Source organism: Dermacentor andersoni, chromosome 10, assembly GCF_023375885.2.
Source record: "Dermacentor andersoni chromosome 10, qqDerAnde1_hic_scaffold, whole genome shotgun sequence".
Lineage (NCBI taxonomy): Eukaryota > Metazoa > Arthropoda > Arachnida > Ixodida > Ixodidae > Dermacentor > Dermacentor andersoni.
Window position 1 is genome coordinate 35,978,864 of NC_092823.1, and position 19,938 is coordinate 35,998,801.

The 19,938-nt window shown below is 47.5% G+C and overlaps 1 protein-coding gene across 1 annotated transcript in view; it reads right to left on the minus strand.

Annotated features, from left to right (window-relative positions):
• LOC126519115 (probable cytochrome P450 12a4, mitochondrial) overlaps positions 1-18,710 on the minus strand; it is a 97,964-nt gene extending 79,254 nt beyond the window's left edge. The window contains exons 1-2 of the mRNA XM_055065080.2: positions 18,375-18,710; positions 7,593-7,794 (exon numbers count right to left, since the gene is read on the minus strand). Of these exons, the coding sequence (XP_054921055.2) occupies positions 7,593-7,794; positions 18,375-18,396 (224 nt within the window). The 5' untranslated portion in view covers positions 18,397-18,710. The remainder of the gene's footprint in view (positions 1-7,592; positions 7,795-18,374) is intronic.
• Between the last annotated feature and the right edge of the window lie 1,228 nt (positions 18,711-19,938).

The window sequence follows — 19,938 nt, forward strand, 5'->3', positions numbered from 1 at the left end:
TTTCTTTTACTCTACTGCTTTGCAATCACTCCCCTCTATAATGGCATATGGCCCTGAGCGTACTTTAAATAAAAAATAGAATATTAATGTGAAGAGTGCTGCCAGAGTTTCAGTGAACATGAAGCATCATTTCCTCAAAATTGCACCACGCGATTTTGAAGGCTTCAACATTATTTGCAGTTTCATGTAACAAATTAACGCTTTGAGGGAGCATGTGATACTTGGTGGTAAGGCCCGTCAATCTGATTTGCAAATAGCACATGACAGAGATTGTGCATTACCAAGTAGGGGATGCTACATGACGAGAAAAGAAACAAGTTGGGACTCAACTTGTTGCTTCTCCGATTGTGATAAAACGTCCTTAAAATCAAGCAAGATTCTATGTCAAATTTTAGCATTCCTGCTCGGTATGACACAAAACTGTAGACTGCTGCTTTGCTGATAGAGCTCACAGCCCTATATCTGGTAAACTTGCAAACGTTTCATGGTGAGGCACGTAGTTCAAGAGGACCTGTTGTCATTATGGTAACCGTTGAGCGTCTTATGGCTTGGCATGGGCAGCTTGCAAACCAATAATCTCTGTTGTCCAAAGGAATAATCTGTGTTGTACTTCTTCCTGAAAAGATAAATCACGAAGCCATGACAAACCTGCAAGCAAAGAATGGTGAAACAAAAGTTTTGACAATAAATGAACAAAGCACGGTTCTAGTTGAAGTGTTCAGAAACGTACGTTGCGAGGATTCTGGCTCCGTCGTGACACATTCACTGTTGGCTTGTACGTCCAGATACAATAGAGTCCAAAGGGGTGCTCAAATATGAGCAGTATCTTGGAGGATAGAGGTAAAAGAAGAAAGAGCCTCAATTACTATGGTGGAAGCGGGGGTGAGTTGGTGATTAATGTATGACTAAGAAGAGTGCACAAAACGCTCCATGACAGAAAAGCACACACACACACACACACACAACACTGTTTGGAGTGTGCATTTATTTCAATGGTGTCCTTGTGCAGGTTGTGCTTAGTGAAGCGTCGATTAAATTTTTTTGCCAGCCACTAGGTAATAAACACAGTAATTGTATATTATGTATCAAATGATATTAATCCAACTGTATCACCAGAAGTACACTTGCACTAATGTGCTGTGAATTTATCGCAGTGTATCATTCAAGCAGACAGAGGCAAAACTTTCTTTTATTAACTGTACGACGTGTTAGGAATTTTAGCAACTGGGCAAAATAAGAAGAGCTTTGGTTCAACTGCCTTTGAAGAGCAATAACCTTATTATGATTTTCCACTTTGAGAAAAAATGACTACAGCAATCTGTTTTATCCGCCTCGCACCCGAAGAAATTGAAAGATGAAATCCAAAGCAGTGGTTTTTAACTCACCGGTGCACGGACCCAGCGGCTGCAAGGTTAATCCGCTTTCTTGGATAGCTTCCAAACAGACTGTGCTCGGTTCCAGCGACGAGTTTTCACGCTAGCTACGGCATTCATTACAAGCAACTGGCCATGACGCGGCCAGACGCGGCAGATCACTGCCGGCGGAAGCCGCGCATGTAGACATTACGCCAGTGAAACGCCGCAACTGATGAAATTGAGTCTAAACACGATCGCCTGGTAGCGGCTGTAGAATATCGCACGCATAAACTGGCTGAGATATTGTTGTTGTCGAATTAAAACGAACCTGCCTGATGGTGCCAAAAGGAAACGACCACCCCGTTTGCAAATATAACCGCTGCACAATTTGAATCGATAAACGGCACGGACTGCAATCGATATCATTGGGCTGCTGCTCATCATACGTCAGTGAGGTCTCAAAACCTTTATTCAAGTAATAAAGCACCGGCTTAACGTAAGTTTAATAAAAAATTGCCTGTTTATTTTGCAAAAAAGTACACGTTGACTATATTTCACGGTTATTAAAAGTACATTTAGAGATCAAATATGGATGGATGTTATGAGCATCCCCTTTGGAGCGGGGTGGTGGGTTGGGCCATCGAGCTCTTGCTATTATACTGCCTAATGTCCTACCTACGTTGAACAATAAAAAAAAACACTATGAACTCCCACAATATAATTTCTAATCCCCTATAGCGAATTGTGTCTTTGTACGTCTCCGTTTGTTGCCGTTTCCCTACTTTTATTCCACCAATTCTCCAATCGCCTCTTACTAATCCCTATTGATGACATGTTTAATTTTCCTCTGCTCTCGCTGAACCGAAGGGCTTCAAGGAGGCCAGTGGTGCCTAAATCGACCGCTGGGTAGACGTCTTCACATTGTAAGAAAATATGCTCCGTAGTTTCCCTAGCTTTGCCCCAACAAGCACATGCTTCTTCTTCCTTCTTATATATCGCTTTATAGGTGGGAGTTCTAAGGCATCCCGATCTCGCTTAGAAAAGTAATGAGCGTCCCTTTGAGTTATCATAAATTGTTTCTTTCCTGATTTCGTTTCTTCTTCTTAAGTAGTTAGTCATGGCAGGTTTCTTTTCCATTGCCGCCACCCATGAGATTACTTCGGCCTCTCTCACTTCCCGCTTGACGTTCTTTCTGGTTGTGTTGCCCACCCTACAGGCCGCGTACTTGCTGGTAAGCTTCCTAGTCCTTTTCCTCCACTCTGAATCAATGTTTTTCCTGTACAGATACATCAACACTCTCCCAGCCCATTCACTTTCTTCCATATTCCTCAGTCGTTCTTCATACTCAATTTTACTGCGAGCTTCCCCCACATCGAAACTAGTCCAGCCCATATAACCCTGCACAGCTTTAGCCACACTGAGCGCCCCTAGCAGAAAAAATCAAAATTAAGGTGTGACCTAATTACAGCAGATCCACTTGCGTGCTTATGTTGGAACGCGCCGCGGTTAATTTTTCGCCCTCTGTGGCGATCGCTGTAACTTGAGAGTGTGCGGGGCCTGACGATACCTTGCGCATGCGGAGAAGCTGGAGCACAGTACATCTTGCCAACGTTTTGAACTATACTTAGCGTCCAAACACCGCGGCGCAGCCATACGGGGCAGGCGGCCCGCTGCGATTCCTGCCACCGCGGCGCTGCGGTCGAAGGTTGAGCGATGGAGCGAGCAGCGTCTCATAGCGCGCCGCAGGGGCGCTTGTCCCTGGCGCCTGTACGTATAGCGCGTTTTAACGCGGAAGCGTTAAAGAGCTCGTGTCGTAGAAAAGACGGTGTCGTCAGCGTTGGCGGTGAGCGAAAAATCCCGGAAGGCAATTCATAAATAAAAAAACAACTTGCAAGATGAACTGGGTGGGAATCGAACCAGGGTCTCCGGAGTGTGAGACGGAGACACTACCACTCATCCATGATTTTCTTTTACTACCGGCTTATCAAAAGAAAGTACAATGTGAATACACGGCCATAAAAAGAACTAGTCAATGCCGGACCAGTGTGTCGTGATAAGAACGATGTAGGCTAGTCACTTTGTCCAGGGGACTTAGCCAATTAGGAGTCCTCCTTATGCGTGAGTCCTCCTCACTCAGCCTTGAGTTCGATGGTTCGAAACGCGACGAAATCACCTCTAGTTTATGCGGTGTTGCCTTAGAAACGTGCGGTAGAAATTTATACTGCAGTGTATATCGATAAATGTGAGCATGTAAATTACAGAAGTCGCATTTAAACGAGTAGCAAAGTACGTTTCCGCTACATTTCTTCTGCGCTTGGCGCACGCGCAGAGCCATCTTGCGGCAAACACAGAAGACCCCCTCCTCGCAATGTACGGCGCTGCCCCGACAGATGGCGTGCCACTCGCCCGCTTCTCCCCTTCGTCTCGTTTGAGTGCATTGGGACCGTGCGGGGCCGGTGCGAGGATGCCTCAATACCCTTGCGTTTAATAAGTTTTCTCGCTCTCTCCCCTTCCAACTTCCAGCGTGCGTCACTCGAACCCTCGTGTTTAGGCGGCGCGGCTCCTCTTTCCGCTCACAGCGCGATTCCTAGGTGCAGCGTCCGATGCGGGACGCCTCTGACGTGTCGCTGCGCCGTAACGCGTCTGGTGGGAAAGCGTCCCCTGCGGAGTGTGCCGTACTGCTGGCGAGGAGTCATGCGTCTGCGTGATGCTCCCAAGCGAGATAGAGGACGATCCCATCGAGGCGTCAGCCCCATAATCGCGTGCGCCTTCATGGCGCGTCGCGGCCGGGCTGTCCGTGCCGATCACGACGTTTGGCTCGCGTAGGACCATCCTCCCTCCGAGACAACGAGTTCTTTGGTTCGTTCCGCTTGCTCAGGCGCACGTTTCGTCTTTGTGTGACTCAAGAGCATGCCGAGCGAATGAGTGGGCGGTGCGAACGGGGTGCGATAACGCTATCGCGTTCCACTCTTGAAAGCGAACCTTAAGCGTCCTCCAATTTTTTTTTTTCTGGGGACTTTTAACTGTTATGTTTTTTTGATAATCCATTAAACAATATTAAATTATGGGACTTTACGTGCCAAACCACTTTCGGATTATGAGGCAGATGGCGTGCCAGTGGAGGACTCCGGAAATTTCAAGCACCTGGGGTTCCTTAACGTGCACCCAAATCTAAGTACAGGGGTGTTTTTGCATTTAGCCCCCATCGAAATGCGGCCGCCGTGGCCGGGATTCAATCCCGCGACCTCGTGCTCAGCAGCCCAACACCATAGCCAGTGAGCAACCACAGCGGGTCATTAAATAGTTTTAGCGCTGCTCTTGCAGCAGTAAATGCATGTGCACATTCATACCTCTTAGCTTTCGTCGAGGTATGTGGCATTCTAAGGCTACGTTTATTGTGGTAGCTGTCACCTCTGAGTACGCTTGTGCTGAACAGAAATACTTACCAGTACGTGTTCTGTTGTTTGTGATTGACACTTCACGGCCTCAAAAACTTGTCATTATCTTTGCGAAGGCAGCATGGATGATTAGTTATCAGTGATGCACGCCGATATGAAACTATCAACACGACTCCGCACTTTTACTATTTGAAAGAAAAAGGTGTGGTTTATTGACATATTTACACTGTGCAGCCACGAGTGCATTCTCTCAGACAAGTTTAGCTTTCTTTCTTTCTCTCTGCGCTCGCACAGCACAACCGTTCTCGCGGGTTTTTGTCCAGCAAGAAAAGTGCATGCGTGTCATTAAGTAGAAGTATATGACGCCGGCAATAAATTTATCGCAGTCGTGCTGGCAGCCTACTGCACTGGTTCCACTGAATGAGTGTACCCAGGACTTCCAGAAAATGTGGCCAAATAGAGTTTCTTCGAAGGCTTGACTGACGATTTCTTCCACACCGCTCAAACAAACAAAATTTCTTTATGGATACACAACGGAGCCTGTCGCATACGTACGCTCCATGACAAGGTGGCTTCAACAGGAAGGGAGTCTTTACCGCCCAGTGCATCCTTTTTAAACTCCATACAATGAGTGCATTGGCTGATTTTAAAAGCTGCATACCCAGCTAGGTAATATAACACCGTTTTTTCCGGTGATGGGAGCATTTCATGTATGGTGATAAGGTTAACTGTACAGTTCCTTGAAGGGGATAGCCTTTAGTTGATCCCAAACTTGCTCCTTCAATATCATTTTTTTTGCAAGGACATCGCACCGCTTTTCGCCTAAGCTTTGAAAGGCACTGAGCAAAACACGATCCTCACGTTTCTCGCAATTACCCTTTACAGCCAGTTTTACAGGCGTGTAAAGGGATAGCAGTCCGAACATCGGCCAAACTTCTTGTCATGCTAACACACATACTACACACTCCCCGGCCCGCACTGGTCAGAACTGAGCAGTTCTTCTGGTACAAACTATTGCCACTTCCTTCAGTTTTGGTGGAAGCACCACACCAGCATCACTGCGTGTGCATCCACGGCAGAAAGGCTTGTTGTGCACGATTTGCAAAACTGATTGTACATCTTCCATTTTACAGATTGGGACGTCAACAGGCGATTTGTGCAGAAGTTTTCCGCAGCTGGAAACGATGTACGTCAAGTTCCCTTTCATCACGACATTCTTGAGAACAAAGTAAACACCTCTCTGCATTCCTGTGTTATAAAACACGAGTTGTCGGTGAATCGGAAGTTCTTCCAAGATCGCCACGGTCCAGTTTTTCGGCAGCCGCAATGACGCGGAATTCTCAATACCGTCAGTAACACTAATGGTCTCTGTGATGGATATAACCTCCTCCGCATTCATTTCACTGAGCTCACAGAGCACTGGCACCGAATTGCTCACGAATCTGTACCTCTTCTTCCGTAATTTCCGCCTTTTGCGCACAACAGACAGGTAGCTTGACAAGTTTGAACACTCCGTTGGCACAGCATCGGCTTTAAGTGCCCACGATCCGCGCTCTATCTCTATGACGTTCCCGTTGATAATGTGCGGGCACGTTTGCACGATATCTGCAAGCTGAAATTGGACATCGCACACTTTACACGTTTTCCCAAGCAGCTTGTCTGCGCGGGGAATGGCGCTCACCCACTTTTGAAGAAGCTCGGGGTCACTTCGAGGGGCAAGAAAGCGCCGTCTTTCTTTATTTGTCCTGTACCCACTGGTACAACCGGGCACAAAACAAGTTGGCATGATGAACGGATGGATGTCAGCGCATCTTACCTCACGATGAATCACTGAGCTTCGAGGCACTAGAATAGTTGCACACTTCACAATTGCCCACAAAAAGCGATGGACTAGTCACAGCCGACCTTGTTCCTTATCCCAGCGTCCTTCCTTATGCAGATGTCGCAGCGTAAACATAACACGCACTGCGCTAGACACTAGCACAATTCACGAGCGTACAGAATAAGAGGCTGCACGCCACGAACTCCGCGAAAAGGGGCGCAAGCTTCGACAGCAGCGCCCTCTCACCGCCTAGGGACAAGTCGCGCTCGGCTCTACAAGTGCAGTTTCGAAAGTAAGTATATTTAAAAACGTTGGTCTTTCCAAGGTATGTTCCTAGCCGTTGCTAGACGTTGCACAACGGCGGGGGTGACATCATTGCTGGAGCGCATCCAGTTTTGCGCTATAATGTGGTACTTTCTTACGTTTAGTAAACAAAACTAGAAGAAAGCATGCGCGCCTTTCTATATTAGCACTTGAATTAAAAAAAGAATATACGCGACGATGCAATACCTTTTTATTCAACAATGGTGTTCGTGCAAATATTTTAACAGATCCTCTCGAACCCAGGCATGCGGCAAGCGTTCCTTACGTGAGGACAGGCGAAGGGAAGTTTCAGAGTACGCTTGCTTCCTCCATCGGCCATTCGCGGCAAGGAGGCCTCACGTAAGGTTAGGAAACGGTCGAAGGAAAGGAACGTTTATTTGTTTGGGCCTAAAGCAAACTAGAAGCTGTTTTCGCCAGACGCATTTTGCATTACAAGTCTATATATACTCCATGACGGCATAAAATAATCATGCAGGCCACAGTGACGTGTCTCACAGTACCTGTTGTCATTGGCTCCATCTCGAAGAGGCAAATGCTGCCTGTTGCCTTTCACATTATTTATCTTGTGAGCGTGTACTTTGTGTTATAAATGAGCGAATATATTGGAAACGCAAAAATACAAACAAATTACACATGCACGCATAATAGAAAGCGATTAGTAAAAATAAATGCACACTAGGTAACGGTACTTACGCGACTAAGTAATCCCCAGTGCGTTGAAAACGCCTAATGATGGGCGTTGGGAAGTAACGATAGTAAGGAAATCGCGTCACCAGTTTGTCCATGTCAGAAAATAGTGCGACGATTCCGTTCATTATTCCAGCTGCGTCTGAGTCGGGTGACAGTGGATTGTCAAGCAGACCTAGTCTCTGGTCCATAGAAACAAGCATGACAGCTGTAAAACAAAAGAAATAATAATATAAAAAGTTTGTCCAAAGTAGCTGCTCTCTTTTTTTTATTTACGAATGGCATGTTCCGACATTCTACGCAGTTTAATTCATTGATGCTTATGTAGCCTATTCTGTACATTTTTATCATCTTGTTGGAACTACACACGTTCTACCATACGTAGACACCTGAATTCTTGCACACGACAACAGTATACTTACCACCAGTGCACAGACTCCCTACGCAATTTTTCGAGGAATAGCATAATATATTCAAGCGAAGCTTGCATTCCCTTACAAGTGGCGTTATCCTGGTCACGCAAAAAGACCCAGTTGCTCCCAGAGCAGAGCAGCTCCTACAAAGAGCGGTTTCATGAGTTGACAGCTGCGCCGGCGCCGGAGCGCGAGTCATTAGGAAGGATTCCAGCTGCATAGGCGCGCGCTCACGCCACGCGCGCTATCGCCGGAGAGGGGAAGGGCAGGAAAGGGTATCGCGCGCGCTGCACCGGCATCGTTTCTGTTCAGTCTCGGAAAACTGATGGGAAGGCCACGGAAGGCCACGGCCACGGTTTGTGCGTTCCCCCGAGGACCGGGCAGCGTTTAACGAACGGCGGCGAGAACTCACCCGTGAAACGGCTAGCCGTCGGCGCACTGATCGAGCCGTTAGAGCCGCCCGAGCCCAGACAATCCGACAGCAACGAGAAGATCCCGAGCTGAGAGAGCTGGAGGCCGAAGCAACGGGCATCGTTACCTGTGGGTTACTTAAGCGTGACGAAAGTCAGGTTCACGAACGACAAGCTTCGTCTACCCGATTTTTCGGTAGGGGAAAGGTTGGTAATTTCTAATGCATCCTTGTCTATTTCTTTTACGGTATTCATTTATTTGCGCCAGTCCATATGTTCCGCTTCTTTTTCTTTCTTGAGAATAAATTCCGCTTGTTGATAAATGTAAGCTACCGAAATTTATCTGTTTTCCAATACGATTTAAAGGCGATAGGCGGAATGCCTATAAGCGGTTTTTCACAAATGAAATCATGTAATACTAGTACTACTGCTGTGTCTATTATTGTTATAATTATTACTACATTCACTGCTGCCACTACTGTTGCTGCCGGTACTGATCCTGCTTGTACTCTCATTGCCTACCGCTACAGCCAGAAACAACCACTGATATTAATGCTTTCGAGCTCTTTCCAAAACTTAACGAGTCTTGGAGGCGAAGAAATCTCCCCGAAAGATCAGTAGGAGTTTCCTGCTATTCTCTGCCAAGCCCCCTGAACCCCGCGCAAGAGTAATATAGTAAGTACATTGTCATCAAAATTTAAGGTGACACTTTGGTTTCTTTAAGGATATAGCGTGCACATTCACATTGGGCGTGAGCGCCACCAGTAGAGGCCCTCGTTTTCGCGCACAACACTGGACACCTCTTCGTCACAGTATCGCTCTTAGGGCTTGCAGTAGGCCATCTTCTTGCGCATGTCTAGGAGGCATGCTCCTATATTGTTGGCTACGAATTTTCTGCCTTGTAGGTCACAATCGCTGGCTATCGTAGTAGCATAAAAAGGACTGCTATAGAAGCCTTGCATTCTTTCGTACCAAGGGGCGCATCGCGGAGCTCCTGGTCCTTGCAATCGATCCTGTGACGTACACTTGTTTTCTTCGCTCTTGGTGGAAACCGCACTGCGCTGCGCTTATTAAGATCATCATCTGCCTATGTCCACGGCAGCATGCCCAGCGATCTCCAATTACCTCAGTCTTGCGCTCGCTGATTCACAATTGCGCCTGCGAATTTCGTAATTTCATCATCCCACCTAGTTTTCTGTCGTCCTTGACTGCACTTCATTGCCTACAAAAATATCGGAGTACTTCCTCAAAAAGAAGAGTACAAAGTTACCTATCAAGAAAGCAGTCTGGCAAGGGACACAATCTCGCCCATGCTTCATGCTTAGAGAGAAAGAGAGAGAGAAACAACTTTACTGGTCCATTATGAAATCAGACGCATGCTTAGACGTAGTGCAGCTATTAGACTGGGAAGGCTCAGCAGTGAGGATTAACAGTGAATGTCTCAACAACATTCGGTTTGCAAATAACAATGTCCTGTTTAGCAACACTGTGGATGAACTGCGACAAACAATTGATGACTTTAACCGAAAAAGGGAAAAAGTGTGGCTTAAGATTATTATGGCCGAAGTCAAAGGTAATGTATTTCAAGCCAACGAGAACTGATGATCCCCAGTGAGCCTCTAGAGTCTCCAGTACTACGTTTATCTAAGTCAAGTGCTCGCAGTGGAGCGTGATCGCGAGAATAATTTACAAAAAAAAAAATTGGGTTGGAGTGCATGCGGCAGGTATTACGAAATCCTGACTAGGAGCTTGCCACTGTCATTGAATAAAAAAGTGTACAATCGTTGCATTCTACTGGGGCTAACGTACCGGGCCGAAAATTGGAGGTTAACAAAGAACTGGAGAACAAGTTAAAGATTGCGATAAGGTCGATGGGACCAAAAATGTTAGACCTAACATTAACACACAAAGAGAGAGCGGTGATGACGAGAGAGCAAACGGGTGTTATTAGTCTACTTGATACTAAGAGAAAAAAAATGGAGCTGGGTAGACCGTGTAATGCGCAGCGCAGACTTCCCGTAAAGCCATTACAGTTAGAGAATGAGCGCATTAAATACATATAACTGCTCAAATTTTTTATTCGCCATCGCTAACGTGTTAGACTGCAGACGCTTAGTTGCTGCGTCGTACGTTAACTTTTTGTGAAAGCTCTGCGTCTACAACACGCGGGCCATGTTGTTGATTGAGTTTGCGACTGTGAAAAATTAAGAGCCTCTGGCATATAGTATTTTATTTATTGGTCATCAAATGTTGGATGCTTACCACGGCGTGGTACCAACACTGCGTAAAATTAGGCGATTAATGCGGCATTACGCAAAGAGTTGTTGACTGCACACCCATGCCTGTTTGTGATAATTTATCGTCCGTCATTATGTCATATGCATAAAAACCTGAAAGCCACATTAAGGTTCATGCTTCGGGTCACTCAGTGCTTTAAGAAGTAAGTAATGGTCGGTTTGCCATCGCTGTTTCGCAGAAGCGTAACACAACCTTGCACGGTGTAGGCCAGATTGAAGATTTATTGCCATAGCAATTATGCGGTCACTCTAGGCGAATTTCAGCCGTCGGCTTCGGCGTCGCCGTGTGGTTCGGCATGAAGTCCAAGAGCGATCAGTTCGTGCCGCGCGCTGTGTGCCTTAGGTGTGGGAGAAAGCACGCGAAAGTGGGCCGAGAAGGCTTGGTGTGGCAACGTCCTTACGCGCACGCGAGGGAGGAAAGTCGGGAGGGTGCGCGCGACACTTAGCTCGCGCAAGGGGGGAGCGGGGAGATGTGCGTGAGCTAGGAGACCGAGAAGCGGGGCAAGGTGTGTTTCCCAAAAGGGGCTTTAGTGTTTCCGCTTCTACTCTGGCCGCTTCTGCGCATGGCGCGATTTAGTGCGGCCGTGCGCGTCCCAGTTCAGATTTTGAATTGGGTTGGAAACCTAGCAGGCCCGAAATTGCTGAGGGTTCCGTGCGCGCTGTGTTCTCGGGCGCATGGTTTGCGTTGAAGCGAGAGGCAGCCACGAAAGGAAATGCGTTCGCCGCTGCTGCCAGTCTTCATCACTCCAGTGTTCTGACAGCGAGTCAGAACACTGGAGGAGTGAGAACAGTCATCGAGTCAGGTGTGTTCATGTGTGATTGTGCGCGCGTGACGCCATGCTTGTTAATGTAGTAAGCGAATGTTTACTGAACCTTACACAGCTAATAAAACTACTACCCTTATTGCGTATAGATGTCTAACAATTTGCTCTCGGAGTCAATTATTCTTCCTTTGGGCGAAACTTCGACATATAAAAAAAAAATGTTTTGAGACTAGTAGCGCGTTTGAAATAGTAGGACGCTAGAAGCTCACATCAAGAAAAAGAATTGGCTGAGTAAGCTTTAGTTTATGTCTACGTAATCCGAAGTATTGATTAATTTGTGGACAACAGTCGTAAAAATAACGTAAATGTTGTGTAGTGAACGGTTATGTAGATAATATACGCTGCACGCTGTTTATATTGATAAGTAATGCGGAATGTTTATAGTGTTATCATATAAGAGGGAAAGAAAACTGGAGACATTGGGACATACCCATTGTCCCCAGTGCACATACGAAGTGCACTTACCCAGTCACATCTGTGGCACATTCTATCCGACTTAGCATTCCGTCTGGACTATCTGGAATTTAGGTAACTGCTCTCTGTCGAGTATAGCTTGGAGTATCATTCACGAATACATTTGGCTGCCGCATTTGAATGGCGGACAGTATTGCTTGTGACAGTTGCGTCAGTGCTAAAACCACCGAACATGTCGTCTGTTATTCCCCTCGCTACAGTTCCCAGAGACAGTCGCTCATGACTGCGATGGCACGGCTTTATGGTCAGACGATCTTGGAGAGAGAGAGAGAGAGAAACAACTTTATTGAGCCGAGCTCGACATCTTCTTAGACGCCGTCGATGGAAGTGGTTCCCTCTTCACGGGACCCATATGCTTCCCTAGCCGCCTGGCCCCTGGAGATCAGGACGAGCTGGTCTTCCAGGGCGGTGCTGGTTAGCAAGGTCTCCTATCGCTCGGTAAGGGTGGATGAGGGATGGGGTAAGGTAGCAGGGCAGTTAAGAGGTGGGGGGATCGCCTTGATGAAATCGAATACTCCAATGACGTGTTGGAGCGTGCCTAACTGAGTTTTGCAGAAGTTACAATCCTTGTCGTACCTTTCCGGGTACATCTTGTTTTGAAGGTAAGGGTGCGGGAATGATCCTGCCTGTATTTGCCTGTAGATCGCTTGCTGTTCTCTGCTAAGCGATTTGTGAGGATCGGGGTAACGGCCCCTCTCCGTCTTATAATGGTTCGTAATGTCTCTGTAACTAAATATGGACTGTGGCTCACCTTCCTCAACCCGGTGTTGCATCTCTCGGGCGAACTGGTGGGCAAGTTCGTTGCCCTCCAGCCCAGAGTGAGCCGGTGTCCATATTAACTCAACTTTCCTTTCAGGTACGTCGCGTTTACTTTGGAGAATATCTAGGAGGGCCGGCTGATACGGTGTTTGCACCAAAAGGCGACACAGGGGCTACTGAAGCTCCCCCGTTCAAGCGCTTTGGTTGAACCAGTGTGCGACTTTGTGTGTTCACGTTTTTGATGTCCCACTTTTTCTCGGGGTCTATATTTCTGCCTTAGCTTTCTGTCCTCCCTTACCTCTTTCCTAATGCAGGGTAGCAAACCATTTATCTTCCGGCAAACATGCCCGCTTTTCGCATCTCATTTATCTCACTCTCCTGCGACATGTAACCTTAAACAACACTACCACTGGGATCAGCCCCCAACGTTCAGCATCATCATAATCACCAGCCTGGCTACGCCCACTGCAGGGCAAAGGCCTCTCCCATACTTCTCCAACTACGCATGTCATGTCCTAAATGTGGCCATGTTGTCCCTACAAAGTTCTTTATCTCATCCGCCCACCTACCTTCCTGCCACCGCCTGCTACGCTTCCCTTCTCTTCTAAATCCAGTCCGCAACCCCTAACAGTTATCTTCCCTCCTCATTACATGTGCTGCCCATGCCCATTTATTCTGCTTGATTTCAACTACGATGTCACTACCTCGCGTTTGTTCCCTCACCCAATCTGCTCTTTTCTTATCCCTTAACGTCACACCTATATTTTTTGTTTCCATAGCTCGTTGCGTCGTCCCCCATTTAAGTAGAACTCTTTTCGTAAGCCCCCAGGTTTCTCCCCGTAGTTGAATGCTGGTAAGACACAGCTGTTATGCTCTTTTCTCTTGAGGGATAATGGCAACCTGCTATTGATGATCTGAGAAGCCTGCCAAACGCGCCCCAGCCCAATCTTATTCTTCTGATTATTTTGGTCTCATGATCGAGATCCACGGTCACTATCTGGCCTAGGTAGATGTATTCCCTTACCACTTCCAGTGCCTCGCTACCTATCGTAAACTGCTGTTCTCATCCGAGACTGTTAAACATTACTTTAGTTTTCTGCAGAATAATTTTTAGACACACCCTTCTGCTTTGCCTCTCCAGGTCAGTGAGCATGCATTGCAATTGGTCCCCTGAGTTACTAAGCCAGTGTTGTAATCTCAGTGCTGACGCACGTTGTTGCAAATAGGTCGCAAGCCCCAAGGGTAGCGTTGGCCTGGCGGCCTGGGGCACAACTGGAAGCATCCGAAGGTCCCGGCAAAGCATGAGTCGACTGCTAACAGAACAACTTGTTTATTCTAGCATCGCAAAAGAGCGGGCGGTCAGGTCGACCGAAGTGGAGAGACGGGAGAGCACGTAACTCAACGGAAGGAATCGGAGCCTCTCTTGGCGTCCGGGGGCAGCTGCTCTTATACTCTCGGAGTCGAGGGCAAGAGGAAGGCCTCGTGACGAGGCCACGTGACGGCGGGGCACGGACAGGTTGAGAGACACGTTGAGACGAGTGTAGTGACGCATCCGCCAAGCCGGCGCCGGTCCGACCTCCTCGCTTCACAGTTGGGGAGCTCCTCTCCCCGGCTGCCGCGCTTTGACAAGCGTGGGCACACACACACACACGCACACACGAAGACACGTGGCACTGAAACACGCCTGGACGCGCTTGGCGGGGAGGCGTTGCGGCAGCTCCGAACGGGCCAAAATGTCCGCCGCTTTGAACGAAGCCCCGGCGTCCGTTGCATCCGCGCCGGCTATACCGCGCGTCGTAGGCGAAACGTAACACCAGACAATATCATCAGCGAATCGCAAGTTGCTAAGGCATTCTCCATTACCTGTTATCCCCAATTCTTCCCGATCCAGGTCTCTGAATACCTCCTGTAAACACGCTTTGAATAGCATTGGAGAGGTCTTATCTCCCTGCCTGGCGCCTTTCTTTATTGGGAATTTGTTGCTTTCTTTATGGAGGACTACGGTGCCTGTGGAGCCGCTATAGATATCTTTCAGTATTTTTACATACGGCTCGTCTACAGACTGACTCAGTAATGCCTCCATGACTGCTGAGGGTGCGACTGAATCAAACACTTTCTCGTAATCAATGAAAGCTACATATAAAAGGTGGTTATATTCCGCACATTGCTCTGCCACCTTATTGATAGTGTGAATATGGTCTATTGTTGAGTAGCCTTTACGGAATCCTGCCTGGTCCTTTGGATGACAGAAGTCTAAGGTGTTCCTGATTCTATTTGCGATTATCTTAGTAAATACTTTTAGGCAACGGACAGTAAGCTGATCGGTCTACAACTTATCAAGTCTTTGGCGTCCCCTTTCTTATGAATTAGGAATATGTTAGCGTTCTTCCAAGATTCCGGCACGCTTGAAGTCATGAGGCATTGCGTATAGAGGGTGGCCAGTTTTTCTAGAACAGTGTGCCAACCATCGTTCAATAAATCTGCTGTTCCCTGATCCTCCCCAGCTGCCTTCCCCCTTTGCGTAGTCCCCAAGGCTTCCTTTACTTCTTCCGGCGTTACCTGTGGGATTTCAAATTCCTCTAGACTATTCCCTGTTCCATTATCGTCGTGGGTGCCACTGATACTGTATTAATCTCTATAGAACTCCTCAGCCACTTCAACTATCTTATCCATATTAGTAATGATATTGCCGGCTCAGTCTCTTAGCGCATACATCTGATTCTTGCCAATTCCTAGTTTCTTCACTGCTTTTAGGCTTCCTCCGTTCCTGAGAGCATGTTCAATTCTATCCATATTATAGTTCCTTACGTCAGCTGTCTTACGCTTGTTGAATAACTTAGAAAGTTCTGCTAGTTTTATTCTAGCTGTAGGGTTAGATGCTTTCATACATTGGCGTTTCTTGATCAGATCTTTCGTCAACTGCGGTAGCTTACTGGTATCCTGTCTAACGGAGTTACCAGCGACTACTATTGCACTCCTTAATGATGCCCATAAGATTGTCGTTCATTGCTTCAACATTAAGGTCCTCTTCCTGAGTTAATTCCGCATACCTGTTCTGTAGCTTGATCCGGAATTCCTCTAGTTTGCCTCTTACCGCTTACTCATTGATCGACTTCTTATGTACCAGTTTCTTCCGTTCCCGCCTCAAGTCTAGGCTAATTCGAGTTCTTACCATCCTATGGTCACTGCAGCGCACCTTGCCGAGCACATCCACATCTTGTATGATGCCAGGGTTAACGCAGAGCATAAAGTCTATTTCATTTCTAGTCTCGCTATTCGGGCTCCTGCACGTCCACTTTCGGCTATCCCGCTTGCGGAAGAAGGTATTAATTATGCACATATTATTCTGTTCTGCAAATTCTAGTAATAATTCTCCCCTGCTATTCCTAGAGCCTATGCCATATTCCCCCACTGACTTGTCTCCACCCTGCTTCTTGCCTGCCCTGGCATTGCAGTCGTCCATCGATGGCGTAGAGGTAGAGTATCCGCTTCGCGTGCAAGAGGACCGTGGCTCGAATCCCGGTGCCACGCAATTTTCCACCGGAATAAAAAAATCCGCGTGTTGATAAAATTGCATAAACATGCCTGGAGTGCAGCCTGATCCCGGTGACCAGAACCGGTAACGCACTCCCTCACCAGAGCGGGGTTGGCCACCCTGGTGGAGTATTTGGCCACAACCTCCTATATGAATAGAACAATCCAAACCCGGCCCTTAGTCCCCAGCAGCTGCGAAGCAACTGACCACGGCGGCGGTCAGACCTGCGACGCAGTAGAGGGTGCTTAGAATTCCTGGTTCTGGGTAGGCCGCCATTGGAATCTGAACCTGGCAAAGTTTAGTGCTAGAACGTTACTAGTGAGGCGAGTGTAGCAGTGCTATTGGAGGAATAAGAGGGCAGTAAATGGGGTATAATATGGCTCAGTGAAGTTAGCAGGACTTTCCTACCGCTAGTATTCGTTGTCAAAACGCTGGCGTGAGGAAGTGCGGCAGCTGCAGCGAGCGGAGAGACCTTGGAGGTGTGTATCGCTTCAACACAACCTGAACGGCGGGAACGCAGCACGATAAATTGGAGGGCGCTTAAGGTTCGCCTTCAAGAGTGGAACGCGACAGCGTTGCTGTCGACCCGCCAAAGGTGTAAGACAATGCGCTACGGCGCAGCGATCACTTACGAGGCGCCCCGCATCGGACTTTGCAGCGCCAATCACGCGGTGAGCGTCGAGCAACGCAGCGTTCGGCGCGGCAACGAAGAGTACGCCTGAGCAAGCGGAATGAACCAAAGAACTCGGTGTCTCGGAGGCGGAAACGATCTATGTCAGCCAAACGTCGTGATCGGCACGGGCAGAGAGATAGATAGATAGTGATGTAAAGAAAGGAAGGACGCTTGATTCTGCAACCCGTAGGGGGCACGGGGAAGCGTCGTCAGGGGAGAGTGAGTCCGGGCCGCGACGCGCCTCCCACGGGTCGCCGCACAGCCCCAATGCGCGCGTGGCGCGCCACCTGTCGAAGCAGCGCCGTACATTGAGAGGAGGGGGTCTTCTATGTTCTCCGCAAGATGGCTCTGCGTGTGCGGAAAGCGCAGAAGAAATGTAGCGGAAACGTACTTCGCTACGCGTTTAACTGCGACTTCTGTAATTTACATGCTCATAATTACCGATATACACACAAGTATAGCTTTCTACGGCACGTTTGTAAGGCAACACCGCATTCACTAGAGGCGTTTTAGTCCCACTTTGAACGATCTAACTCATGGCTAAGTGGTAGCGTCTCCGCCTCACACTCCGGAGACCCTGGTTCAATTCCAACGCAGCCCATCTTGCAAGTTGTTTTTATTTATGAATTGCCTTCCGGGATTTTCGCTGACGGCCAACGCCGCCGACGGCACCGGCTTTTCTGCGACACGTGCTGCATAACGCTGTCGCGTAAAAAGGCATGAGACGCCGTCACACTTGCGACAGCCCTTGACGCAGATTGCTTTCAATATAACGCGCGCGCGGCCCAATTGCTGCCGGAGGAGCGACTGCGACTGAAGACAGCGCGTTTCGTGCCCGCTTTCCTCCTTTACACGCGCTTTCCTCCTTTACAGTTAGAGCTGCCATCTTCGGCGCTCGTCGGGCACGGTTGGAGCACAACGCCGCCGTTCTTCCTCCCTGCCTAAAGGGCTTTTAGCATGAGGCAAGACGGTGTGTTTCTTGCCCGCTTTTCTGCTTTGTGTGCGCGAGATTGAGCTGCCGATCATCAGCTCCCCTCATGCGTTTAACCCAGCATGCGGCGCGCCGATGGTGTTATCGCATTTGGCAAAATGCACCGGAAGTGTCCATATAATTGCTGTCGCAATAATGCTGCTCTCCCGGTTCTATTCTGAGTGGTACAGTGCGTGACGGTCGCAATGAAGCGACCTGTACAGCGAATAACTTCGGAAGCCCCCAAGCGCTTCGTTTGAGGGCGTTCGACTGTATAGTATCGCACATAATGAAACGCAATATTTCATCATAACAAGTAAACTCCCGTAAACAGTTATGTCCTACTTTTTTGTAATATAGGTGGTGAATTACAGGGCGTTATCGTTGTCTTACTTCGAATATTCAGTCCATAGATAGTCCCAAGTACACTTACACTCTAACGCCCATCTCTGCATGATGGTATAGCAGTCCGGTACGTCGCCATTTTCGTCCCGGTCGCTGGCGATAAGGTCCACGGCATCGTCGGCAATCTGCCCCAATCCTTCAGCATACAACTGAACAGTCCGAGGCCGAATGGTGCAGGGTTGAACCGCTGTCCGTATCTGACGCCATTCTTCGCCTTGCCTGCGGAAAACGCTACGTGTTTATGACTTCAAAGACCTATTTGTGGGTAATGAATTTGATTGCAGGAACAGCGAAGCTTTAGGTGTCCTCATTCTAAATACGACCAGTTCTTGGTATGTTTCCACTTATTATGGTGAGTGAGGAGTTCTCACTCGAATAGTAGCTCGTCGTAATCGATGAAGATTTATAACGCAAAAGCTCTAAAGCCATAGAACGCCAAAGGAATTGTAATCTGACAGCTGCAGGTCGAGAGAGGGGAGTAGGATGAAGTGCTTGTAGATGGACCTAAGAGACCATAAATAAGTGTTATCTGTGATATTACGACAGTGACTATAAAGGGTGATCTTTTTTAAGTTTTACGGAATTTTTAAAAATGGCCTGTGGCAGATAGCGTAATTCTTGCCATTGAGCTGGATTATTCGAAGAGGCGGACATTATTATCGTGAGAAATCAAATCACATATTCATAATCATAATCACATATAGTGCGGTACGTGCTCTTGAATCGTCTCCGTCACTCTGCAACCCGCTACAACTGATAACGAAAATTCACTAATTAACCTCGTAATTGATTATTTTGCCGCACATATTCGAATTTTCGCATTATAGCCGGTAAGCTTCTAAGACGTATACGCATGAAATGAATTTCCAGGATCACACAAGTCTCGAGATATTTCCAAAACTCTGGAAGGAAATACATTGCCGTTCGCGTTGCTTATGTGCTCCAATATTTAAAATAGTGTTTTTTTTTATTTGAGCGACAGTGAATTTTCCAGCGATTTTGATGGCTGATATCTCCAAACAGGTGTCATTAAAGAAATTCAGTCTAAGTGGATACGCCCTGCAAGTTCATGGGCTACAATTCTTAAATGGCCATATGAGCCATAAATCAATTGAGAAGTTAATTCCTAAAACATTTCTTAATTAGTTGAATCTGTGTTTCAATTTCTCGTGGTATTATTGTCCGCCTCCTTGAAAAATTCAGCTCAGGGACTAGAGTTACAACGTAAAGGGCGATTTTTTAAAAGTATGTCAAACCTAAATGTGACAACTAATGGATACGAGTATTGCAGTAGAATGAAATTTCGCTCAATGGCACTTAGCCAACGAGATGTCAGTCAGCCGCGCCTCATCTTAATCAATTCCGCAAAACACGGGCAGACTGGGGATTCAGAGCGGTGTCCAATCTCCTGTACAATCTCCTGTACTCACGAAGGGAAACATTACGTTAGCAGATGACAGCGAGCTCTTCATAAGTATGTCGTGGAAAAATAATGTCGTCTCTCTCTCTCTTTCCCCTCATACTCAATTAAAACCTCGAGTACAGACAGTTGCACACCTGCCAAACGGGTTACGTTCAAATTCGTCAAATTC